The sequence below is a fragment of the Zosterops lateralis genome, assembly GCF_965231275.1.
Source record: "Zosterops lateralis genome assembly, chromosome: 10".
In the NCBI taxonomy this organism is placed as follows: Eukaryota; Metazoa; Chordata; class Aves; order Passeriformes; family Zosteropidae; genus Zosterops; species Zosterops lateralis.
Genome location: NC_139770.1, coordinates 14,951,205 through 14,977,916, shown reverse-complemented (window position 1 = coordinate 14,977,916; position 26,712 = coordinate 14,951,205). Strand labels below are relative to the sequence as shown.

The window sequence follows — 26,712 nt, the reverse complement described above, 5'->3', positions numbered from 1 at the left end:
TTCAGACAATATTTCAGTTCTGAAAGTCACATGAATATTAAGAATTGCAAGCTCTGTTACTCATGGACAGTGGCATTACACGACACTCCTGCTTTTCCATGCTGTGAGCATTTGTATTCATACAGCCCTGCACTGCATTCAGCCCCTCCTTCTCTGGGGGTTTGTGTGGGTATGGTTTATTTACATTCATTTACATATTCACATCCTAACAGAAAATACTTCATTGCTGACTTTATTAAAAAATAAGTCATAAATGGTATTGTATTCAACTAAAACTTTCTTAAAATAAGAGTTTTCATTTCTATTTTTGGCAGGAATTACTTAAAAGTATAAAGCAGACAATTTTAGATGATAGGAATGTAATGCTTACCAACATCTACATCTGTAAGAATTCTGTCAATGAACTGGCAGAGTATTTGTCTTGGTTTCTGCACAACTGTGTTGTATTCCTCTGGACTAGCACTAAAATTAAAAGAATAATATTTTGATGTTACCAATCTTAGAGTACAAAATAATTATTTAAAGTCTATCTCAAAAACTTAAAGACTGATTTTCTTTGCTTCTAGAAGTCTTCAAAAATAAATATAAATTGATTTCTTGGTGTTGTGTAGAGGTTTGGGGGCGGGGGGAGGGGGTGTTTGGTTTTGATTTAATTTTCTTGTTTTAGTGACCAGCCTGTCCCTCAGCACACAGGACTTGTAGGGTCACATCTTCAGTACATAATTGTAGCTCCAGATCAACTCGCAGCCTATTACAAAACAAAGCAGCCGCGCTCGTGCTGCCATGAAAGCTCCGGAGCCCGGTGCGTTCCGGTTCCTGCGGCTCAGTGAGCGCTCAGAGCACCCACAGCGGAACCCCCAGGGCTCGGAGGCCACCGGGCCTCTGAAGTCAGGCTCTGCTAGCGCCCCCCGGGAGGGAGAGAGGCAGAGAGGGAGACAGGGCCAGCCCGGGCCGGGGGACAGACCCCGGCAGGTGGCGGGAGAAGGGACCGGCTGAGGGGAAGGCGCGGGCCCGGCCGCGGGACACCTCGCACACCTCCTTTTCCCCTTCCCCGCCACACATGCCGGGCCCGCTTCCCCCATGGCAGCACAGCCCCCACACACACGGCCCTGCGCGGCGGCCCCGGGCCCGTCCTACCCGGCGAGCTCCCGCAGCGCGGGGATCATGGAGGCCATGCCCAGGCCCTGCTCCGCCATGGCTCCGCTTTGAATCGGGCGGCGCGGCGCGGGGCGGGCACGGCGGGACGGCGGCCGGCGGGGCCCAAACCTCCTCCCGCGGCGCCGCTCGGCTTTAACCGCTTCGTCTCCGCGCACGGGGCGGCCCCGGCTCGGTCCGGGATGGCTCCGCGGGCCCCTCACCGCCCCAGCGGGGCTCTGCTGCGGGGCCCTGCACGGACAGGTAACGCCCAGCGGGGGCCAGCGCACCGCGCCGAGCCTCGGCCGGTCCGGCAGCAGCGCTAAGGGACCGCCCGGCCCCGGCGGGCGCCTGGTGGAGCACGGGCACTGAGGGGATGGGAGAAAGGAAGCGACACCGTGCTGAGAGTGGCTCAAGGGGGAGCGGAGCGCCCGCGCTGTGAGGGGCAGTAAGGAGGAAACTTGGGCGCCAGGGCAGCGCTCGGGGCAGCTCCCTCCGGGCCGGCCGTGGCCGCGCTCCCCGGGCAGAGGGGACGCCCCGGGGTGTCAGGTGTGGGACAGGCCCGCCCCGCCATGGCCCCGCCCGGCCCGGCCCGCCCGGGGGTGGCGGCAGCAGCAGCAGGTGGCGGGGGGAGGCGCGGGGAGCGCTGCGGGGCCGGCGGGCAGTGAGCGGAGTCGTGTCCGTGTCCGTGGGAGCGGCCGCAGCCGGGGCAGGGCGGGCGGGCGGAGCCGGCGGGAGGCGCTGGGCAGGTGAGCGGGCTCGGCGCTTCTCCGCGCAGGGAGCGATGAGCAGCGTGTGTAAGATACACTTTTGCTTTTGTGTTGTTATTATTGTTACTTTCTGAGCGTGTGCTGCTTTCTATTATGTTTCTTTTGTGGAACGCCTCTCTGTGTGAAGCCCGGAGGGCTTTGCTGATGAGAGCCCCAGGGACGCGGGGCGGGCGGGGCCGGGGCTGGGCCGGACCCTGCGGCGGGGGCAGCCAGCCCCCAGCGTTCAGAGAAAACGGATAAAACAAGGGGTTACGGGCAGGTGTGAGCCACAGAGAGAGTACGGGAGGGGATACTGAACTCTGGGTTTTGTTTTTGTCATTAGGCTCTTTGTGCATGGGCTTCGCTTAGCGTTGTTTCTGGGCTGAAATAAAATCCCGCTGGAGGATAATTCTGTTGCCTGTTTCCACCGTGCTCGGGCTGTGCCGCTTGCGTGTAAAATAACCCACGTGTGTTTCGATTACTTGAACCATTTCAGGTTAATGCTTTCAGGAACCTATTGCTAATATTTCATTCAGAGAGAGTTATTTTTGTCCTGCAAAACACACGTTGGTCATTTCAATAAAATTCTTGGCAAGGACCTAACATACTTCAAGAAACTTTACAAAATATAACTGGGTTTCATCTTAGTTTGTTTTCAAGCATATATTGCAGTGTTTTCTACCAGCTGACTTTATAAAGTGTTTAAGTCTTTCTGGAGTCATTCCTAGAGAGAAAGCAGGAGCCATGTAACTATATGTGGTTTGTTAAGTAGAACTTCAGTGGTTCAGGAAGACCGAGTACATCTGGGTTTTGTTATCACGGTTATTTTGAACATAAAATTTTCTAGACCATTTCAATTTAAAATATCTATTATTGTGAAAACAATATTATGAGTATGAATTTCCAAGACTGCGATGACAGTCACACTAAGGAAGGTGCAAACTGTAGTGCTTGGCAATTTGATGTAGAGTTAAAACTCCTGTAACGTCTCTGATGAACATAAGAGAGAGCAGGATACTGTTGGTATATTAGGAAGTTCAAGACTCTGTAATCCTAAGAAATAAGCTGAATTTACTGAATCTTAGGGTGATTGTTTTTGCTGTTAAAGCATAGGTGTGACACACAAAGTGGTTAATAGAAAAAAGTGCTTTTGCATGGAAATCTCTGGAGTCAACAGGTTGCGTTAATATAGATATTGTAGAAATGCTTTCATTTATCACAGGTAGAATGCTACATAAATTTGTGTTGCAGCTTCTGTGGGCATTTACTGAGCATGCAATTCAGGCTTTGTTCTTTTCTGTAATAAATACTTCTAACAATTCAGTAGAGAGACCTCCTGCGCCTCATTCTTCACTGGGAATTTTACTTCCCTGTTGCAAAGCTGTTACTGACTTCTCACCATACCATCACATCTCCCCAGCTGACATGGTGTTAGAAGACTCCCCATGAGAGTGCCCATAACAACTTCATTGGGCTGTGAGGAATGTGAGAAGTCTCACTCACACAACCTGGTGTTTTACAGACCCTCCAGGGAAACAGCTCCTGAAACACCTGGTTTCATTTTTTGCTTTTCTTAAGCACAGGATAAGCATCTTGTGTCTTTCTCATCTCGTTATGCTGCTCGTTTGTCTCTTGGCCCTCAGGAGGAGAAGCAGGAGTGTTATGATGCATTTGAAGAGAGTTACTAATAGCTAATGATGATAATGTACCTGGAGACCTTTCTCTATTTTCTCCTCCAATGCAGCTGTTTCATGTTGGTGAAAGGAATCTTAGATATGCAGAGCCCAGCTTGCAAAACTCAGGTCAGGGGAAGAAATTAATGCAGATAGGTACAACTAAGTGTCAAATTCAGTGCGTGCAGCACTAGCAAGATTTCTGCCAAAGCTGCTGGAACTTTAAAATTATTTTTTTCTGCTCTCTTCCCTACTTGAGCAGTCCTCTCACTATATAGTTGCATGCATTCTTCCACATTCAGACCTCTCTCTTTCTTGGCTTTCATTATTTCTTTACTGCATGCCTCTGCAGGTCATTGTAACATGTTTTAAGACACTGAGTGACTTTCCATTGGACCAGCAGGTCTGAGAGCACAAGAGCATGTTAATTGTACTTTCATTCCCTCTGTTGTTTAATTCTGAGGCATAATTACTGTTCTTGGGGCTCGTGCACTCCGTGGATGGCTGTGAGCTGTTCCTTCAGGAGTCTGGCATGACTGCAGGTCAATCTCAGCTGTCCTGCAGGCACACAAAAGGAGTCCATGTAAGTGCAGTGTGTGTTCCTTCAGGAGCTGTGCTGACAGGCTGATAGCGGTGCTGAGGGGAAATGCAGCTGAGGTGGAGCATGGGGTCCTGTGAGCTGCACTAGGTGGTTTCACTCAGTTTTAGGGCTCCTCACCAGCCGGGCTGCTGCAGTAACACCGAGAGGCTGCAGTGCTCCACGTCCCATTTCCCTCCGCAGTCATGCAGGTGCCTGACCTTTGGACACAGGGCACTGCCCCCGTGCACTGGAACAATGTGGATTTCAGCACTCGTGGCTTTTATCTCTGCCTCTCTTGCTTAGTCAACTGGGCTGGAATGAAGTGGCACAGATTAAAATTGTGTGTCACCCTGAGTACTGGTCTGATGGTTAAACAAAACAGTAACAAAAGCGAACAGTAAATGGTGGTAAGGAGGCAAGCAAGCCAGAAACCTGAAAGCAGATTGTGTACATCCAGCTAAGCAGAAACTAACAGGTACAAGAGGGGAAAAAAGTGGGAAATCTATTTAAAATCTATTTGACTTCTAAAAATGATCTTGACAGGTCCTAGTTCTACAAGCACTTATTAATGTTTTTCTATGAATAAGCCTACTAATACACTACTAATAATGTAAAATACAGTATTTAGTAATTTGGAGAAATGGTATATTAGACAATTCATTCCTTTGAAACCTAGTTTTATTATTTGTATAGCAGCAATTACTATTTTTTTGTTTATCTGCAACTACTACTTTTAAAAATAGTTGCCTATGTATTTTTTTTCTTACTTGTTTCTTGCTTCTCAGTATTTTTAGAAAAGTGTTATTCTTGAGGCTGGTAGCTGTGGAAGAAACTCACAGAAATGTGTTAATACCAGTGTCAGTATATATCATCAAGAGTTTTTGAGTTGATAATTTTTGAATGGGAGTTAAAATTCTGGGAGTCTAGTTTCCTAAAAAAAAAATTACCGAATCTGGAATTTACTATTTTAAAAAACCTTGTAGCCACAGTGATGCTTAAAAATCCCTTAGTGAAGTCTAGAACTCTGTACTAGGCATGCTGGAGAAAATTGTGCGGTGTCATTTAAACTACATTTGAAAATTCTAACTGTTGAAGTTATGTAGATTCTTCTATTCAAATATTTCTTCAATGAAAATCTGAAAAACTGTACTCCAAAAACATTGCTCCAGTTTTCATAGTGGGAAGTTGTTGTTTTCTGAGAGACTTATTAGGAGCTATAATTTTCCATCTGGTTCTGTGTTCTGTACTGATAAAAATTGGAATAGAGTTTATGTGTGGGAATATTGATAAAAGTTCTGTTAAATGTCCACTTTCCCCATTGTACTGCTTACTATAGAAATCAGTGCAATGGAGGAGGGAGAAGAGGGATTCATGTTCTTTGTCCTTTTTCCATCTTTTTTTGGAAAGCAAATAAATTAAATCTAGATGCAGTGGAGCAGTATCTATTACTTTGTTCCTTGGTGAGTGTTTTCCCAGTGCTTAGAGCTTCCAGTACTCTGCGAGGATTTTGTCAGTAGAACAGATATCACCTTAACAGCCTGCTATGTGGAAATACCTAAACTGAAAAGTTTAGGGATACTCTTACATGTAAGACTTTATGTAAAGTCTCAGTGTAATGTTTAGTTGCACCCTTTTTATTGCAGTAATTAAATAAAATACTTTCATAGCATTCTCCATGATGGCTGAAATACTTCACATCCATGCTGTTTCCATGAAAGCTCCAAAAATCACCAGGTCTACATAAACAGATTAATAAATGCAGGACAGGACTCCCAGCAAGTAACAGAACCTGATCCCAACAAACAACTATCCCTGGGAGAGGCTCCACTGTACTGTGGCAGAGAATAAGGAAGCAATAAATTGTAAATGTAGTTCTGGCAAAAGATAACTCAGCTGAGCAACTGCAATTGCTGTTCAACCTACAGCCTAGGTTTGAAGACCTTCTGTGGAAAATGTTGTCTTAGCTCATTTTCAGCCTGGCATTCAAGGAGCAAACAGTCAATCAGTGATGGTGGTGTGATTTTTAAAGCAATATTAACAATGAAAATAACAACTGACAGTGGTCAGATCAATATGGATCAGGAATTCCAGGTTACTGACAGAACCCCTTCTGCATTGCTGGTTTCCTTATTACAGTTTTTAATCATTGCTGTTGCTAAATCTTTCAAAAAGGGCTTGAAGATGAAACAGTAAGGAGGGTTTCTCTATTCTCTGCTGTATTATATTTGTGATAAAATTACTAATTACATGATTTCAGCTTTGATTCTTCTGGTCACATGCAGGGAATCCTGACTGTTAGCCATGGCCTTATTATTTAAATAATTATTTGTTTTGCTACTTCTAAATGTAACTTGATGAACTCCTAGTTTTTTATGTGGAGGTGTTTACTTGGTTACTGCTATTGCATACAGGTGTCCAAGGAGAATAAAGGTACTGCATCACAATAGCTCATCAGAGAGACTGGTATTGCTAAGCTTCAGAAATAAATTATGCATAAAGCAGGATGTGTGCTTCTCCATGCATGCTTTTGGTGGGAAAGGATTATCAACCCACTTTCAGGGCTCTCTTGGGAGATGTTTTCTTAATAATAATAATAGTCACAAAGGGGAAAAAAAAGCTGGATCCAGTATTTCCCACTTTCATTCAATTAGTGTATTCATCCTTTCATCTCATTAATAATCAGTGCTAGAATAGAGTGATTAAAAACACTGACATGTAAAAAAGCTGAAATATTAAGTCATATGTTATCAGCAAGATTATATTTATTTGAATGTGATTTCAAGAGTTTGTTTCTGTTGAACATTCAGGACCTAGCTGTTTCTTTCAATCCAGCTGTTGTCTGATATGTTTTCTTTTCCAAAATTTCTATAGTTTGGAATGTTTTTGTCTTGCTGATTTATCAAGCTCGTCTTGTAACTCCACATCTCCTCTTCTTCTATTGTGTTTGCACATGTCCCATTGCTATTCTTTGCACTAATTTATCACCTTATGACAAAGGCAAATGAAATTCTTTCTTTCGTATCCTAAAGGTAAGGCAGCGTAAAGTAGTATGACATTATAATTTTCCATTGAGCTACTTATTTTGCTTCTGCAATGTTTCTAGTCCTTCCAAGCTTGATTTATAGAATCAAGATATATTTAATTGAAGCTAGTGAGGATTTCCTCCTCCCTTTCCAGGTAATATGATGTGGTCAATGTGAAATAACTGAATGTAAAGATATATTTCATTTTATTTATCATTACCCTTATCAGCCACTTAATTTTGGCTGAGTTTATTTGTATGGGGCAGAATATTTTTCACATCCCAAATTACAAAATATTAGTGCACATAAATTTAGATTCTAGCAATAATTTCTCTATTTTTAAAGAGAGTTAGTTATCATTTTAATCATATCAATAATTCCCTCTTTTTTAAAAGAGTTCTCACTTACTTAGAGTTGCATATAGAGGTAACTACTTCACTACTTCAGTGCAAGACCTATTGGACAAGCTCATTTAAAAGCTGATATCTTGTTCGTCTTAATCATTGAGATTTATATATCTTTGATCTCTCAAAAGGGATTTCATTGTTCTGGTCTTACCAGAGATTAAAAAATAATTAAAACTAATGTGTGCACTCTAAAATTTCCAGAATCTTTGACCATTCTGCTTGAAACTCAAACCTCTCCATCGGCCTCTTCACCATGGACAAGGTGGTTTGGTCACCTCCAACCAAAGCTGCTCCCAAGAGAAGCTTGGCAGCACCACAAGACTTGGTTTTTGTCATGCCAGAGCAAATCCCTGCTTCTGGCACTGCTGTTGTGTTTGTTTTGCTAAGGTGACTTGCAGCCTGAAATGGCAGCCCTTGTGCTGTGTGAAAGGCAGCTATTGGGTCAGCCACACTGGGCTTTTTAATAAACTTCTGTCTCATAGACTGACTGCCTTGGGGAAAGTAGAAATTATGAAATTATCTATTAATAATAATTAATAATGGAAGCACATATTTTGGTTGCATTCCAAAATTTCTTCATGCTTTCCCTCCTGCATGTTTTTTGGTGTGGTAAATCTGTGGAACAGGCTCTTCTGCCATAGAGTTTATTCTTTAAGCTGCCATTCTGCTTTTTACTAAGTAAATTAAGATCTAGGCATTTAAACTCAATAGGATTAATCCATATCAGCCCTCCCCAATGAAATAAGCATATGTTGGATGAGTGACTGACTCAGGTCTGTGTGCTGCCTGAGAAGAGCTTCATTAAGATGTCAGTTCAGTTGTGCTGCTTCCCACTGGACTCCTCACCCAGCAGGAGACAGACCAGCAATAGTGGGAAAGCTGGGGAAGGTAAGCATGGTACTGACTTGCTGAGTGACAGTAACAGCACAATAAATACTTCTATGTCTTGTCTAGAAACTTAAAACCAGGGATTTAAATATAGGATATTGTTTAATGTTCAAGAGCATTAATTTTGGAGACTTAGAAATATGAGTTGTTTTTCATTAATTGTCACCATATAAAGTGACAGTAAAGAATGTGACAGAGTTACTGAGTTTTTGTGAAGGTCAGTAGGAGTAGAATGATTCCTTTGGTGTAGGCTTGTAGCTAACTTAAAACCCAAAATGTCTCAATTTTATGTGAATGTCTTAATTTTATGTCTCAAGTATTATGTGAAATAAAATGCTTATTTTATATGATCTCCTCCAAAGTGAAAGAGCTGATTTCCCAACAGACTGATTTATCTGTTGATCACAGTTGATCATCTTATCATCACAGAGTCACTTTTTGGCTATGTATTTCATTTGCCAAATATGTGAAAATATGCTATCGAAGTCTGAACAAGTGTTATGGCTTAGGAGTGGTGTAAGAAATATTAATGTTTTCCTTTGAAAATGTCACAGTTTGGAAGGGCTTTGGACTGTAATCCAGGCGCTTTGGAATGCTGTAGCACATACTGCAGTGTGTGAGAGCAAACAATTGTCACTTTATCCTGGGACATCTTAAAATGGCTAACACAAAATCATTATATTTAAGAATACTCAGTGTTTCAGCAAAGAGGCTCATTGCAAAGGTGATCCAGCTTACAGTATTTTCTGTATTGTGAGTGTTGTTCCTTGTATTTAGTACATGCTGGATAACTGTATAATTGTATCTTTGTCACTTTATGGGACTTCAGGTAATTATTTTAAAGCAACAAATAATTTTTTAAACTATCATTTTTTGTTTTGTAAAGGCTTTTATTAACCTAACATTATTTTGTGAGATGAATTTTTTTCATGATACTTATAAAAAGGTAAACAAAAATTCTTAAAAACAAAAATTCTAATTAACAGAAATCATGCATCCTTTTATGCATTGTTTTCCAGCAGATGAACAAAATATTAGATTTTTATTGTCTTAGTAGAAATGCCTGGATATATCTTTTGTTTAGACTTTCTTTTTTTAATCATGACTTTATTGCATAATTGCAATGTATAGTTCAAATGCTTAGGGATGTCTGTTCATGTTGCGAGCTCAAACTATCAAAAAAGATAATTTTTTAAACCCAAGATTTTGATGGGTTTATATTTTAATTTTTATTTCTGATATTTGTAAAAAAGATGGCAAAATTTTCACCAAAGCATCAGAAATAGTTTTCATTAAAGAATATCTAGTTATCTCCTAATCACAGGAATCCTAAGGCTGAGATTTTGAATAATTTAGTTACAAAAAAAATTGCTCAGGAATTTTGTTCTTTTTCATCTACAAAATATGATTAAAAATGACAGTTGGCAACAACAACTGTAGATGTTTTATTCTGGCCTAATTATTAAGAACTACAGCACCAGCAAATGAGCTTCCTGTGTGCCCCAGATTGTCTTCTAGTTTAGAAGGTACAAACAATACTCTATTTAGCTTTAGTTACTCAGATTTACTAATGTGCTCCTTTTATCCTCAGCACTTGGGCAAACATAGCTCCTCAAGGCTCTGAGCTGGCAAACAGGTGGCACTTGGGCATCTGTGGGCTCTGCTTTGAAATGCTGCCAGTTGCTTTTGCCACGTATTGTGGAGGACCCTCCTTTTCCCTCTAGCTGGACCAATAAAAAAAGAAACCCAAAAATAACCTATGAATTTTCCATGACAGAAAATCCTGGCTTGCTTGCAGTATAGTAGCTGATCAGTCTAATCTAATAATCTTTTGGACCATGTGGAGCTGAAGGAGGCATTAGTGGGTGTCAGAAGGCCTTACTGCCATCTGATAATTAATGAAAACTGGAAAATATTCTGGCACCATGCATCTATTCAGTACTATTTTATAACTGCAGTTAGCCAGAGTATGAAGAATATGTGGCTGTAAATTCATCTGCTGAGGGCAGAATGAATGCATTTCTCTTGTTGCTCTTAATGATATTCCCATGATTAACGTCTGGGGTGACCTTAAAGCTAAGTTCATTAGTAAGAGTTAACCTGTGTCTCTCTGCTGGAGTTTTACTATTTGTAGCAAGCTGAGGTTTCCTACCTCAGCTACCAAAGAACAGACACAGGCAGTTTTGTGGAGTGTTGCTGTTGTGGTGTTTTAGCACCTCCCTCCCCTTCTGCCTCTTCTACTGTTTGTTCACCGAGAGCTTTGTTCATAGTTCTGCTCTTTCAGTTACGTGGTAACTAAATGTTATCTTCATGCTCTGAGGAGAGAAAAATGGTTCATAATATTCTGGTTGGCTTAAGAAAAAGATCCTATTCTGAAGTTATGAATGCTCTAGAAGGCTGAAGCCTATTCCTCAGCAAAGAATAGGGAGTAGTACAGTATGTCCTGCCTCTCAAGTGGCACCAAACCTGGAAGAAACAGAGGCTTGGGACAAACACTGACAGCCTGGCAAAAGATCAGTGGCATTGTAACGGATTAAACAGTTGAAGGTGAGTACGCTTTGATTGGAGTAGATAAAATGCAAAAGCCAGCAGTCTCAAAAACTGTGAAGCTCATAATTTGTGTAGTTGTAATTTGGCACAGTTTGTGGGGTTGACAAAATACACAAGGATCCGTTTAATTCTAAAACAAGCTTCAAGTCTTTCCAGTGACTGGAAAGCAGGGCTTAAAAAGTTAATCTGATATTAATGGGAAGTATTTGGAAACAGAAGACAGGTATTATTCCATATTTCCTGAGGTTTTTAGTTGCTTACGGTCTGATTTGTGGTTTTTTTGGAAAAGTTATTTTTTGTAATCCAGACTACTGCTTCTCATTAGCTTTTTTGTTTAGTAATTAACTAGCAGTGCTATAGTTTATTAAGGAAGTAAAAAAAAAAATTAAAATATAAACTCTGACATATGAATCTTATTTGAGATTACTGGGATACCTAAAAAGTCCTGCTGTCAAATGAGAGTTCTGTCAACACATCATGAGCTCTGAGTATGAGTTTTTATTGATACAGGTATTTCAATAAGTATTTCAGGATGTTTTCCAACTGAAATTTCCTTTTAAAATAATGCATCTTATATTTGTCATTGTAATTGCATGCTAACAAAAGCTGCATGTTCCTAAACCTAGACAGAGAAAGAAAGAGATTAAGTATCGTTTGCTCGTGTGTCTTTTAACTCTCTTTTGCTATTGTAAACTTGATATGTAATATCAGCCTAGGCACAAAAGAGTGACTTGAGGATGGAGTTCCTGAACGAACTGGCCTTTAGTAGTGTAGCCTTTCCATTTATATTTTAGTGTAGTTTGCTCTAATGAAATGACTCAGAGACACAAAGTTTGGACTTTAGAAAATAATTCTGTTCTTCAGAGCAGTTACTGATAATCAAAGGGGTTTTATGAGTTAACTGTTCCCTACTTTTTCATCAAATTTTCTTTATGTTTTTGGTACTCTTTCCTTCTAACATGTTTGTGCATGTTAAAACTGCTATGATGCTTTGGCCTTCATAGGAGTTAATTTTGCCACAGTTCCTGTGTTTGGCTGCTGTAGTTTTGGTTCAGCCTGTATTTTTTCTTTGCTTTTGGTCTCAGCATCTGAGATAGCAGCTTCCAGTGTTAGTTGGAAAGCATGATCCTTGCCAGCTGTGGCCCTCCAGAGACAGGGCATTTTCCTGGTCTCTGTGGACACATTCAGAAGTGATGCACAAGCAAAGATACTCACATGGGGACAAGGTCAGTGAGGCAAGGGAAGCCTTGGGAATAGAAGAGCAGGGAAGGTGCTTGATGGGAGCTTGAACAAGTTCTCTGGGAAGGACGGTCTAGCACTTTTGTGTGCAAGGAAGCCAAATGATGAGTCAGCATGGGACATAGGTTTCAGTATAGTAAACTGATTTTTGAAGAGTATCAAATGACCCATCCAGAAGGCAAATTATATTGATGGTGAGAAGAGATATGAATATGTCAGCTAAATGAAAGAATACATTGTATTAATTGAACTTTTTCTGTTCAAGGCTCAATCAGATGCTTCCTGGACCCACCTAAACATTTTGAAGTTTACACCTGTAAAGAAGTTTCTTCTATTAATTCACCTTAATTCTAACTGTTACTTCCTTGCTAATTAATTTGAATGTAGTTCTGCAATCATGGATTACTTAAATACATTGCCCTGTGTAAAATGGAAAAGCAGGGGTTTTACTTTCAGAACAGTGCCTTTAAATGCCTTTAAATGTTTAATTTATGTTCAAAACTCCAGCTTCAGATTCTTGGATAAAAAGATGAAGTGGTGAGGTTGCTTCACTTCTGTTAACATTATTTTTGTGAGTTATAGTGGACAGTTTTAGTGTTCTTGAGCTAAGAAAAACATGTTCATGACTAACAGGAATGAAGTTTTTCATTGGAAATACATGTGGCTTTAATGGCAAATAGAAGTGGACCCAATAGTAACTATATATAGTCATGTATCAGAAACACAGAGATGAAGATGAGTCTCTCAAGTGTAAGCTACACAGCAGCAAGTTTTATACCAGGATTTGTGATTTCCTTTGTAAGTAGTTTTGTAGTTTTGTGTCAGTAAAAGGTAAAAAATATTCTAGACTGGACAATAGGGTGGAAGCAAAGCAACACTGAAATGATTTACGTTGAGAAGGTTAGAACCACACCCACAAGGGTCACGTGTTACAATCCTAACGATGTCTACAAATGTACATTTTCCAATAGACTTGAGGAGACACTGGTTACATGATTTGCTCAACAAACTGAAGGTCTTCTGTGTGATCCCATGTCTCCCAGGGGAATTCCCTAATCCTACTTCTGACACTGTTTTTGCCCATTGTTTTTTGTCTTTGTGTTGCAGTTGTGTGTAGTATGTATATGACATTCTGTGTAATGAACTATGGAATTGACTTTGAGTGTTTACACTAACACTTGTGTTTCCATGGCAGCACCAAACAAGGACTGCTCTTGTCTCCCTTGGAAGGAGATTGCAGTTCCATTACACTAATTTGTTTCCCAAGTTTTTCATTACTTTATTTATGGCATGATTTTTAGATATTTTGAAAATCCACAAATGCAGCTCCAGTTGAAGCTGTTGGAATACAATTGAGAAACGTGTTCTTAATAACCCTGGTACCTTTGCTGTGGTAATAAGGAAGATGTCCTGTACCTGAATGCCAAAGTAACTAATCTCCTTTAGGCCAGCTGTAAGGCTTGACAGGATGTTCCAGAGCTGAACTGCTTTAGGTTGGCAGCACCTTCCAAGCTTCTGATGTCATCCAGGCATTTAAACTTGTGTTTCCAAGCTGTTTGCCTACCAAGTCATAGGCTCAAACATCTTTAAAAAGACCTAACAGGACCATCCTTTTCTACTGTAGAATGTAATAACTCTATTCTTGTTTATTCTATTTCATAAGTTGCTTTTATTCACAGTGAATTCTGAAAAGACTTTTTAGTGGAAACAGTCTTATTAGTGGATAGTTGATATGTTTATGTTAAAAATCAAGTCCTTATGCCTTTTGTGTTCTTTTTCTTGATTAAATATGTGTGTTGTTGAGGAATGAAAACCATGAGAGATGTTGAGATAGCATAAAAGGTAATTAAGATTTATGGCTAGAGCGTATTCAGGTTCTTCCTACACTTCCATTTTCCTTATGTCAATAGTTCTTCTGACATGATTTGGATACCATCTACATGCTGTTAATGAACTTTCACCAAGCTAAGGGCTGTTCATAATAAAAGTAAGAGCAGATTCACTGTATCCAACTTTTACTTTGGGTCAGAGTTTTTTGAATCTAACCATGTTAAAAATTCTGGAGGGAAACTGTTTTTGTGTCTCTTAATTTGTTGTTGTATTATGGCACGTTTATTATTTAATCTTGTATACTTTGATTCTGTACTCCATAATTTATTGGAAAGGTAGTATATTTAAATTACATAAAATATGAAGATTATTAAGATACTGAATCTTGACATTTTCATAATGGACAACATAAATCTCATCTCAAAAGTAGAATGATTTTGCTTCATATTAAGGGGTACATTGTTCTTGTAGACCATCTGATCTTGTCTTCTGAAAAACAGAAGTGTTGTGTCTTGTCAAGAGATCTGTAAGAAAAATCTTGTTTCTATTTTTCTAATACTGATTTGCCTGGTATTTTCAAGTCCTAAAGAAAAGCTGCTTGTTGCATGGAAGCAGCTTTGTTTATGTATTTGCCTGGAAATGGTTTGCTATCGGGTAGGGAGCCCTGGACACTGCATTACAGAAATAAATTTAACTCCTTTGCTGTTCTGTTACTTGCAGAAATGATCTAACCATAACTAGTATTGAGGATGACACTATTCATAAACATCAGAAAATGCAATTAGAATGTAGTAACTTGTGTGCGCAGCTCTGCAGGGCTGGTGGTATTGATTTGTGTCACCTCAATGTCCCAGTTTCACAGAGAATATCACTATTTCAGATTTGTTCTTGATGACAACACTCATAGCTCTGTGGTGGAAGCAGGTGAAACTTGTAGAAATCTTTAAAAAATAACAAGTTAACCACAGCAGAATGGGTCACCTGTGATCTGAGATAATCCATTTGGGCAAATTCAGCCCAAAATGTTGGTGTAGCAAGACTGTAAACAGAGTAAGTTTCCTGAATGTTTCATGCAAGGTTCTCCCATGAACTCAGCGTGCAACAGCCCTTTTCACAGTTACTTGCCTACAAGTGGTATAGACATAGGTGAGGTTTCTGTTGACATATTTTATTTGGAGTGCTGAATACAACAACACAAAGCACAGGCAGTTTGAGATCCTCTTGAATGATGCATGTAAAGGAAACTGCGTGAAACTGATACTGCTGATAAATTTGCATGGCTATTCTGTACACTCAGTAGCCAAAGGAAGCTGAGGACAATTTGTTTGGATGAAAGGTATCTTTCCAAAGAAAGCTTTTACCAGCCTTATTAGAGAATTGCTCTTAATCCTGACCTGAGCCTCATGAAATTGTTCTGTTCTTATACGACAGTAAGTGAACTCAGAGCAGGCCCATGGCCAGTCTAATAATTAGATATCTCAGCTTGTTTTACTGCTTATTCATAAGTCATCCAGGTTTATCTTAAAGGCATAGAGGAAATGTTGATTGTGTTACTGACCAGAGTTACTGTACTATGTTGAATAAATTCCTATGGAGTGAGTAATTAATTTCAGTGTGCATCTAGTCCTCTTTTCATGAGATACATATTTTATGGACACAAAATTTATCACTTTGGCTGACTTGATAGCCTTCCTTTAGCAAAGGTCAGTGCATACACTTTTGGGCAAAGTTAAAAATACTATTTTCCCCTCTTAAATTGTACTTTGTTCACTATGTAATGCCATTCATAAAAGACTGAGGAAAATTCCATGGATTTTGGTTTATATGTTGAATATTGGTTTATATATTTCTTCATTGCTCTCCTCCAACTTCTAGTAATTAAATACGTTTGATCATCATAAATGTATCCAGTAATGTTTATAAGCCCAGGCTGAGAAACAATCTCTGAGTGTTCCAGGTTGTGAAGCGTCAGACTGACTGTATCATATTGGAAGAACTTTGTTCTTCATACTCTTTTGCTAATAACTGTAATTGATACCATAATTATACCCCATCTCTTCTTTCAAAAATTAGCCATGTGCTTGCAATACCTTTATATATATATATATATATATATGTAGGTATTTGTATGTATATATATAGCTAATTACTTTGACCTTTTTGTGCTCTCCTGTTTTTAAGTTTGATAAGCACTCTCTTTATTGCATTTCGAGTGGGTCTATTTTTTAATCTCTTTATAAAGCCCAGTGCTTGTCAGCCTACAAGTGTGTTAGATTAGTTCTTTCTGAGCTAATTAGAGAGCTGGCCATACCTGGGATGCTGTGTCCAGTTTTGATTCCTGCCACAAAGACAGACGCAGACAGGCTGCAAGGGTGCAGAGAAGGGCCACAAAGGTGATCAGAGGACTGGAAGGTGCCACAGGAGAAAAGAATGAGAGAACTGGGTCTGTTCAGCCTTGAGAAAAGGCTTAGAGGAAACATTTATTACCATGTTCCAGTATTTAAAGGGTGATTACTTCCTTGTAAAAAGAGGTCACGTGGAAAAGAGGAGGGATAATATCTACAGGTTGCTCCTGGGGACGTTCTAATTGGTCACAAGGCAATTTTTTCACAAAGAGGAACAGTCAGCCATTGGAATAACTTCCCCAGGGCAGTGGTGCATTCCCAGACATTGGACAATTCTAAGATTTGGCTGGGCAGGCTGCTGGGCCATCTTGTCTAGAGAGTGCTTTTGCCAAGAAAGGTTGGACTGGCTGATTCTTGTGGTGCCTCCCAGCCTGGCATTCTGTGATTCCGTGACTGTGTTTCACAATCAAGGCTTCTTTCACTTTGGACACTATACAGTGCATTTTTTTCCTAATGATGTCTCCTGCAGCCTTACCAGTGATACAGGAAAGATAAGCTATCTTTCTGTGCTGTACCAGAGCAAACAACAATAATAATAAAATTATAAAGTCACTGAACTTTAATGGTTATTCATTTTGTCATTTTATGTAAACATTTCCAGTAATTTTTAATTAGCATTTCCTCTTTCCTTACTAAGGGGAATATGTGATGCATATTCTTGTTTTAAAGTTTCTCTTGTGTGTCTTATACCTTATAATGCGTTTTCTCACTGAGACTGGATAGAACTCCTAGTTTATTCTGGAGAAGGATTAAAAGACACTAATAGTGCTTGAAAGCTACTCTGTTCTCATCACATCAACTTAAAGAGTCCTGGATAACTAACACAGGAATACTACAGGTTAAACTGTATTTTGGGGGGATTTTAGAATCTATGGCAGATTCAAAGACAAATAAGAGAAGGAGAATTTTCATGTTTTGTAATTACAGATAGTACACAATAATAACCAGCTGGTTGTTGACATAAAAGCACAACCTGTATATGCAAATGATGCTCTCTTGGCTGTCATTAGAGATAACAGCTTTAAGAATGATGCAGCAATAGGCAGTATTTGCAGCAGGGATGGAGGAGGTGTGTCCCTGATGCAGACAAAAAGAACAGCAACAAAAGAAAATAAGCTCTCGAGTCAGCATTCTAAACTCCATTGTCACTGTAGTAGCAGCTGCGTGTGGAAATGAGGCAAATAGAATTTGAAATGAAGATCTGGAAAAGAAATTGCTGCTTGCCTGCATGGATAGAGACAACTATTGGGCCTGATTGCCAATTATCTGGTCTGTTTTTTCTGACAGCTTTGATAACAGGTCAAAAATGTGGCAGGAGCTGCTCTTGGACCTACTCACTTCATCCTTCGTGGATTGTCAGCCACAGATACTCCTCTACACACAAAGAAATACCGTGATGGTACCAACAGTAATTTGTATCTTAGTTGGATGCGGATGATTTCCAGCAGAGTCCGGTGAATTGTCTTTAGACTGAAAAAGCCTTCCAGGCATAGGAAGCAGGCTAGTATTGCATAAATATTGTCAGTTCACATTAAGCATATTTTCAAAGACTAAAAAGACTAAAAGGGTACTTCATCAGCGTTAAAACAGTGTTTGTACCTACCCTGTCCTGGAGCAGCAGGAAACAGTTTAATGTAGGTGGAGACTACAGAAAATCTAGGTGTCATATGAATGTTCTCTTGGAGTACAGAGAAATGTTCTCTGAAAATTAATTTACTTTTCAACAAGTAGTCATAGTTGCAAGATTCCTCCGGAGGCCAAATCTTGTCAGAATCACCAGTGCCCTGAGTCATCTTGGGTGGTGATGAGCCTGGGTGTGCAAGGTATTTATTAGCTTAGATAGAAGGTCCCTGTTTGTGGACTGGAATTGTCTGACTAGTTAAGGTGTTGTCTCTGAATGTTCAAACTCTGTCTCTCCCAAATGCCCGAACCATGATTGCAGCACGTCTGCCATTTAATTGACCAGATAATTTACCCTGTAAGGATATCATAGGCTATTTAAGGCTGTCTCTTTAGAGCAGTTATTAGCTTTTTTTCTGCTTCATTCAAGAACAGATGTTTCTACTGTGTAACTGAAATAATCAACGTCTTTGGAAATCGAAGACTGCTATTTTATGGAATAGAATGTGACGGAAAATCTGAATTATTAATCATAAAAGGGCAGGAGAGAAACTAATTGCATGCAACTCTGCAGAAATTTATAAGATCTGAGTCATGATAATGGTAAATAGTTAAAAACATTAATGGTGCCAGCAAAAATGCTGTTGTCTTTGATACTTGCATAGCTAAATATTTCACTTATGCTTTGTCATGCCATTTCTGTATTTCAGAGGAGTGTCATTTGTTTGGTTTTGGGGATTTTCTTTTTAGATTTGGATCCCTTTAAATTTGCTTAGTAATTTGCATTTAAATGTTTTATTCTTTTCACTCATTTTTCCACAGTTCTCTTTTCCTTTAATTGCCACACCAGGTTCCCAGTGGAGGTACTTGCACTTCCAGAAACATCTGTGTGAAGGGTTATTTTTTTCTGAATATATATTTTAATTTCTTTTCTTTTCAGCATGGAGACTGGTACATGCTGTTAGTAAGCTTAGCAAAATGGGTAAGAAGGATTTTAGTACTTAAATAAGACCCAGTGACATGAAGGAAAAAGACTTAACTTGCCACCCACACTCAGGGCCATATCCTGTGTGACTCACAGTGTGTCCCAGTGAAGACACAGAAAATACTAACCCAGGTAAAATAGGCAAGGTCTATTTAAAACAACCCACTGTTGTTTAAGAACTCTGTTTATATAGCATAGTGGAAGAAAAATTTTCCACAAAAGGTGGGAAACAAAGGTACAGTCTTTCCTAAGGGCATCCAGTGTGATTCATGGTTAAACCAATTGTTGAAGTCAGGTTTCCTCTTCTAGAGTTTTGTCCAATGGTAACAGTCCTGTTCTGCTGGAATGCATGATATTTGGGGAAGAAGCAGCTGTATATAGCAGATCTGAATGTATTTATTGTGAGCTTGGTCATTCCAGGAATGTTTTTTTTCTTACTCTAAAGCAAAAAAACTAAACCAGAAGGAAAAGACAAGTTTAGAACAACTGATGAAAATATTTATGTGAGGTGGATTTTTGCCACCTTTGGCTTATAAAGTAAGGCAAAGATGAAACTTGGATGTTTAGGAACGGCACAACCCCTCCTGTAACAAACACCCTGTGCTCTCTCTCTCTCTAGCCAGGTGCTGCTCAGAGCTTAGCACAGGCAGGGCTGTGCTGCCCTGGGCTTGCCCTGTGTGTGCCAGTGGCACAGCACAGGGGAAAACGGCAAATGCAAATCTAAACTTGTGTGTTGACACAACTGTGCGTGACTCCTTTACAAAGCTGCACTTACCACCAATAAATCTGAATCATCCTGTTGCAGTAAATCTTTGATAAGAGGCAAAATCTTTTATGGGATTTTATCAACCATTGCGAAGGTGCCTTCTGTTTTGTTCCACTTTTCTAAGGAGGTCAGTAGAGAAAAATTCACACTGATACTCCAATCTTTGCTCAGTAAAACCCTTCATTCAGCTCTTTGATAGTGTTAGGAGACAACAGGGTGTCTGAAGAGTGGCAGAGTTCCAGAGGTGGTACCTCCTGGAGCAGTTGTGGAAAGGCTCCCCAGTGTTCACTGATGGATTGTAGGCAGGTACTTGGAAGTGTCCCGCTGGGGTTTATGCTGTGTAAATGTTGTAGTGCTCAGTGCTTTGCAGGACTAGATCCCAGCACTGACCACTGCTTGGCAATGATATTGCATCTCTCTCAGAAATTAATATTTCCAAAAATTGTCTGTTGAAGTGTGAGGAGATTTTAATGCTGGAAGACCACTCAAGCAATGGAGGTAGGTTGCTAGGCAGAGCTCGTTCTATGCAAATGAAAACATTAAATGTATGTAAGCAGATGCTGTTATTGTGAATTTTCACTTGCCATTATGATGAAAATAATTGCTAGATATTTGAGGTACTTTAAAGTGTTATTTGTAATGTTTTAAGTATGCCAGTCCTGGACATGTCATTCAGGTCTGGTACCTTGTGTTGAATAGGTCAGTAACTTATATGTGTCTGGAATTACAGCCTGTCTTATATCTATCTTACTTTTTTATTATTAATTTTAGGTATTAGCAATTGAGGACAACACTTCTGCTGTCTGATGATGGAGAACAACATAACTACTATATCTCGTGAAGAGCTTGAAGAGCTGCGAGAAGCATTTGACAAAATAGGTATGTTTTAAATAAGGGAATCATAAGTACTATTAACACTGCAAAACTCTTTAAGATTAGTGGAAGAAATCTTTGTGGATCACTTGGTTTTGATAGGGCTGTATTGCCAATAATATCTAAAAAACTATAGAAAGAATGTTTACATAGAGCCCCTTATTTTCACTGAATTTCTTTCAACTTCAGCACTAAAAGCAGATGCATTTTCTTGCAGGGTGGTAGCATATTTTGTGTTATTGTCTATGCTATATAATGAGTCTCAAAATTCAGTTTTTTCAGCTCCTTACTTCTGAAGAACGTTTGATTAAGCTTCAGGTGTTATATATTTTCATGTTACATCATTGACACTTGGGTTTTGCTTTACTTGCATGCTTTAGTGAACTAATAATTTCATTTATTCAATCAAATTTTATGTTTTAAGTAAACTTGGAGATCTTTTTGATCCTTTGTAGCTAGCTGATGTTAATAAATAACTGTACAATTTTGTATGCTTCACAGGATGTTTACAGATTAATCAGAGCAGACAGAAAGTGTAAGAAATTATATAGCAACTAACCTTTTTTTCCAGATTGCACTGCTGTTGTGAATGTTCCTATCTGCTTTATTTCTTATTTACTGCAGTTCTGAGGGGTGATGTGTCACTATGCAGCTCAGGAAATCAAACAACCATGTTTGTAATAAGTCATGATGTAGGGAACAGGGTCATTTTAGGCAAGAAGTCTTAAATATTAGGAGTCTTTTCTTGGTATAGAAACTATTGGGAAATTGTATATTAGAGATCTGGAAGACCATGAGTAATGTGGAGAAATGAAGAGGTAATTATTCAGGTTCTGCCAATACAGGTATCATGTGATGCCCCAGTAGAGAGTTAGGAAGATTAAAATAAAAAGAACCAACTTCACAATAAATAATAGAACAATGAACCCATTGACTCAGGATGTTGTTGAGACCAAACAAAGAGTAGAAGTTCTAAAGGGAGTAAGATGCATCCATGAAAGATAATTCATGAGTTGCTGTTAAACAATCATCAGGACATCTATAACTCAAGTAGTTTATATCCTGATGGTGCTGGAATGACAGACCAAGGAGAAGAGCACTACATACATGTATCAGTCTACTGAGAGAGGTTAGCATAGGTAGGGACTCACTGGTGTTGTCTGACAGCTTTTCTATATGTTTGGTTTTTACCATCTACATTCCTTCTTTTTCTCCATTCCCCGCCTGCATGTTTTCATATTTCTACTTTAAGAATTATCTGTAATTCTCCTGTGTTTCTCCACTGAGAAGCATTTTTTTCCTTATCTTTTCTGTAAAACATAAAATTTAAGCATCTTTACTTTTATAATTTTTTTTCACATTTTTAATATCTTTATGGATAAGGTGCTTGCAGCTACATTGGTAAACTGAGAGAAGGCATTTATTTAACTCTCAGCTTGTCATCATGGAAACTTACCCTCAGTGAAAGATGAACCTAGAGAAATAAAATAGCTGGTAATCTGAGTGAGCACATGAGCATGTCCTCTGCTGGTTAGACCATCTCTGTTATTATGTGTGGTCTTACATGTCTGCAAGGCAGTGGATGAATTAATACATATACAGACATCAAGTTTGTGTATTGATTTGTGAACTTTTTGTAGTATCAAAACCACAAAATTATTTTTTTACCCCATGTTTTTAGCCTTTTGTCTGCAGTGAAATGGAGCTTTCTTATGAAGCTGTACAGAAGCTACATAGTGCATTATGGATTACAAAAAAAATACTGTATAGCAATTAATTATGGCTGGAGATGAAAGCACGTTTCTCTGGTTGCCCTTCTGTAATGAGAGGCATTCATCCACTCTGGTATTATTGGCTGAGTTCTGATAATAATTCAGTATGAAGAGAAGTTTTTAACTAGTAAATGAAAAGAAAACCCAAAGTGGGACCAGCTTGACAAGACACCTTGACACTTTTCTTGACAAGAAAAGTGGCCACATCATCTGTTTCTGTTTCATTGTGATGTTCTCTTAAATTTCTTACAAATATATCATTCATAGAGCTGGGAAAATACTATAAACTAGTATTTTTCAGGAGTTCTAATATGATCATGAAAGTCATTGAAAATTGTTGTCAAACATGGAAAATATTAGCATTAAATATATAAAATTATGGACATTATATCCCGCCTTACTTGGGCAGGATATGATTTCTTTTGGACTTGAATTTGGTTGGACTTCATCTATACTGTGTATGAACTACAGCTTTTTTGCTTTTAAAAGTACTTCTCTTTATGATTTGGGCAAGGCACAGGTAAGACTATTTTACTGGGCATGCTCAAATTCTGCTTGTATAAATATACATATACATGTATATATGTAAATATACATAGATTTAAAAAAATAGCATCAGGCAATGCAGTTGATTCATTTATGTGTTATTTTGGATAAAAACATGGGTGTGTAAAATGAGTTTTTATTATACTAGGATGAATCCAAGATAGTTTTCTGCAAAGAGATTGTCCAAAGGTGAAAGTACAAAGGGTATTTTTGTTTGTTTCTATGCTGCTGCATTATTCATCATGAATAACACAAATGATACTCAATTTATTTTTTTATGATACAGCCATTAATTTCTTTCCAAAACATCAAACCTCTTGTTGAATAAAAGCATTCCGATACTTTGCTGTACATGAACATTCCTGCCATGTGGCCTTGGGAGGCAAGTGTAAGTGAAGGTGGCAGCTCAAATTGCTCCTAACAGAGCCAGTTAATAGATTAAAGAAGGTCACTTTTAATAAACAGATGCAGATCATCTCAGACTTATTCTTCACAGACAAGCAAAACCACATCAAAAGTTTTAAAGAACAGAAAATGTTTATCAGATATCAGGATAAGAAATAAAATGCAGTCAGGCAGAGTTCTTGTCTAAGTAGTTTTTCTTGTGGAAGTGTGCTCTTCTAATAACAACCTGCATCAGATTTGAGCTTACTGATTGAAAATGGTTTAATATTGTAGTAAGCATATATATAATTGATGTCTCTTTGACTTGAAGGTTTATAGATAATTTTGTTGGGAGCCTTGAAAAAAAAGAAAGTCTTACACTTCACTAATTGCAAATTTGCTATCTTGTTTTATCTGTGCTCTGGGATCATAAGAGAGTTCCTGAGAAAGCATATAACACAATGGCACAAGTCCTAGACAGTTGTGCCTCTAATCCACAAGCATTCCTTCATACTTACTTGCCTATATGAGAGAAAGAAACACTCATCTCCTAGAACTGTGTTTATCATCCTTTGTTTATTCTTAACACTTACCATACCTTAGTACATGAATATGCATATGTTAATATTACAACTTGTGCTTTCATTCTACAGATATTGACAACAGTGGGTTTGTCAGTGATTATGAGCTTCAAGACCTTTTTAAAGAAGCAAGTCTGCCTTTGCCTGGTTACAAAGTCCGGGAGATTGTAGAAAAAATAATTTTAGTGACAGATAGCAACAAGGATGGGAAAATCAACTTTGAAGAATTTGTCTCTGTAAGACATTCCCTTTGGATGATTCTCTACTATCTGATATGTACTGAGAATTAAGTGGTAAACTAAGTACTATTTTTATATGTAACTATTATTTTGCATTTTCTGCGATAACCTGGAATATCCTATACAGTTATTCTTCTAATTTTTATCTTTCACACTCCTATTTAATTTAATGGTTCTGATTTCAGCAGCATGTGAAAGAATAGTAGTTGCAATCAGTCTTGTTTTCTGTTTCCTCCAAGGCAGGGGAACGACTACAGATTGTCAGAACTGTTGGGTAAACCCTTGCTCTGACAAAAGAGCAGAGAATTAGACACCAGCCTCTAAATGCTCTTAGTAGTGCTTTACTATGCTTAATCTCTATACTCAACGCTGTTTATTACTTGGAGTGAGGTACAAGTTTTCCTTTTCACTGAGCAGATTTCAAAGCTTTAGGCTTTTCTAAATGAGAAGCACTCACTGGAGCATTTTAAAAGAAACAAGAACTTACCAGGCTGTTGGTTTGTGGGTATTTGGGGATGATGATGTTTTGCTTCGAAGTTAAGAGTACTACTACTAATTACAGAAAGTTGCTCGTTGAATTAGTTATTGTTCTTTCGTTCTGAGATTCTAAACATGCAAATACTTGCTTCCAGGTATGAACTGTGTAATAGAGGTATTCACTGTGAAATAATATGTTACATATCCAGTATAGATATAGAGATCCAAACAGTAATTATTTCTTTTTAGAACAGAAGTCAATATAAATATCAAAGAAAGTCAGTCAGGTTAACTACTGACTCTAGTGAATTAACAGTTATTTGAAGGTACAATCAATCACAAAATGCTTTCTATTTTTTTGTTTTTTAATTTCAGATAATCCAGGAATTAAAAAGCAAAGATGTTAGCAAATCTTTCCGAAAATCAATAAACAAAAAGCAAGGTATTACAGCAATTGGAGGAACATCAGCAATATCTAGTGAGGGGACACAGCACTCTTATTCAGGTAAGAAATAATTAAACATGGGCAAATGTTCCATGGAGAAAGATACTTTAAATTTACACTACAGATAAAACAGATCCTAACTGGAAACTGTTGGTAATGAAAGCAAATTAACACAGCAAAAGCATACGGAAATAGACCAAGTAAGTGTGGATGATAGTTTATTAACTCTGTTCATTTGTTGCTTAGTTTGACTTGGAGGCAAGTTGGGCATCTGTGTGAAAGCAAAAGAGGAAAACAAGCACTGACATCTTATGGGAGGGGAAATGGCCCCTTGGCATACTTCTAGTAAAGCTAGTCAAGTTTTTGCCTTCATTATATACTAATGGACTCTTATTCCTATATTCAGATAAGAAATGAATCCTTGTTTTTATTTCCACAGTGTTAACTAACATGAATTAAAACCCCATTAACAAACCACCACATATCCCTTCTGGATGGACTGGCCTCCTCACCTGTCTCTGTCATTACAGAATTGTTCACTCCTACTTCAGTCTCACACTGAAGAAGCTGCTTTTAATATTTGATCTGGTTTTTTCTACCTGTCCCTGCTGCATGTAATTTAAGTTGGTAATTGTGCCTAATTGCATTGCAGCTCCTGGCCAGAGTGTGAACCACCTTCTAGGATCATATTGCAATCAGCAATATTACTACTTTTTTGATTGGTTTAGTCTGGAATTTGTGTGGCTCCAGATTGTGTAAAGGTACTATATATGAGGAAGATTTACTTTGATTAGCCAAAGGTGGCAATATCCTTTCTTTCAGTAGAATTCTGGCATCATCTGTACCTGGTACATCCTCAAAGAAGGGGATATGCTCCATCCCAAAGGATGCCTGTAGGGCATGAGAGGTGATTCTTTAGATGCAGTTTTATTTTTGGTGGAGAGAAATGAACCCCACTAGTGCATGATTCACTTGGCCTGGCCTCACCAGCCATCTCGTTTATGATGAGGTGAAGTGTGCTCTAGAATTCCACATTGCTTTCCACTGACAATGAAGAAAGTGTAATGAGTCAGGTGCTTCTCGAGGTGAGGTGAATCCCACCTCTACTGTTTGGGAATTTGGATACTGAGACTTAATTGACGGTGATCCAGGTAACCTTTCTTAGATACATAGTAATAAATTATGCACTGAATATGAAAGAGAATTTAAAACTGAGATATTAAAGGTTTTAAGTTTCTCAAAGCTAAAGACAGCTCAGCAGTTCAGGGCAGTCTCTGAAGTCCAGCAGTAGCTGAATGAAACACTGCATTTTCAACTAACAGCACGTGGAGTGAGATGTTGCATATTTTACATGAGACATTTTCCCCTCCTCTTTGTAATTGCTGAGAAACTGAATTCGAAGTCAGCCATGAGGATACCTTCCCTATGATGTTCCTATGATTTTTGTTACCCTTCAGAAAATCACCAGATACTTAGGGGGTGCAGTGGAAGAAAGGGCAATCTGTACTTACCATTTTTTGTGTTCTTTCTCATTGGTCTGATTTTT

General features: G+C 38.8%; 2 protein-coding genes across 4 annotated transcripts in view; one reads left to right on the top strand and one right to left on the bottom strand.

The window, feature by feature from the left end:
- The window catches only part of ATR (ATR checkpoint kinase), a 39,091-nt gene extending 37,872 nt beyond the window's left edge, over positions 1-1,219 (bottom strand). The window contains exons 1-2 of the mRNA XM_083868857.1: positions 1,138-1,219; positions 371-462 (exon numbers count right to left, since the gene is read on the bottom strand). Of these exons, the coding sequence (XP_083724983.1) occupies positions 371-462; positions 1,138-1,196 (151 nt within the window). The 5' untranslated portion in view covers positions 1,197-1,219. The remainder of the gene's footprint in view (positions 1-370; positions 463-1,137) is intronic.
- A 560-nt stretch (positions 1,220-1,779) lies between these two features.
- The window catches only part of PLS1 (plastin 1), a 41,417-nt gene continuing 16,484 nt past the window's right edge, over positions 1,780-26,712 (top strand). For 2 of the 3 annotated variants that reach the window (XM_083868965.1, XM_083868963.1), the window contains exons 1-4: positions 1,850-1,931; positions 20,621-20,728; positions 24,078-24,241; positions 25,097-25,226. In XM_083868965.1, coding sequence (XP_083725091.1) covers positions 20,656-20,728; positions 24,078-24,241; positions 25,097-25,226 — 367 coding nt within the window. In that variant the 5' untranslated portion in view covers positions 1,850-1,931; positions 20,621-20,655. Of the gene's footprint in view, positions 1,932-20,620; positions 20,729-24,077; positions 24,242-25,096; positions 25,227-26,712 lie in introns of all 3 variants that reach the window. The other variant, XM_083868964.1, reaches the window with a different exon arrangement.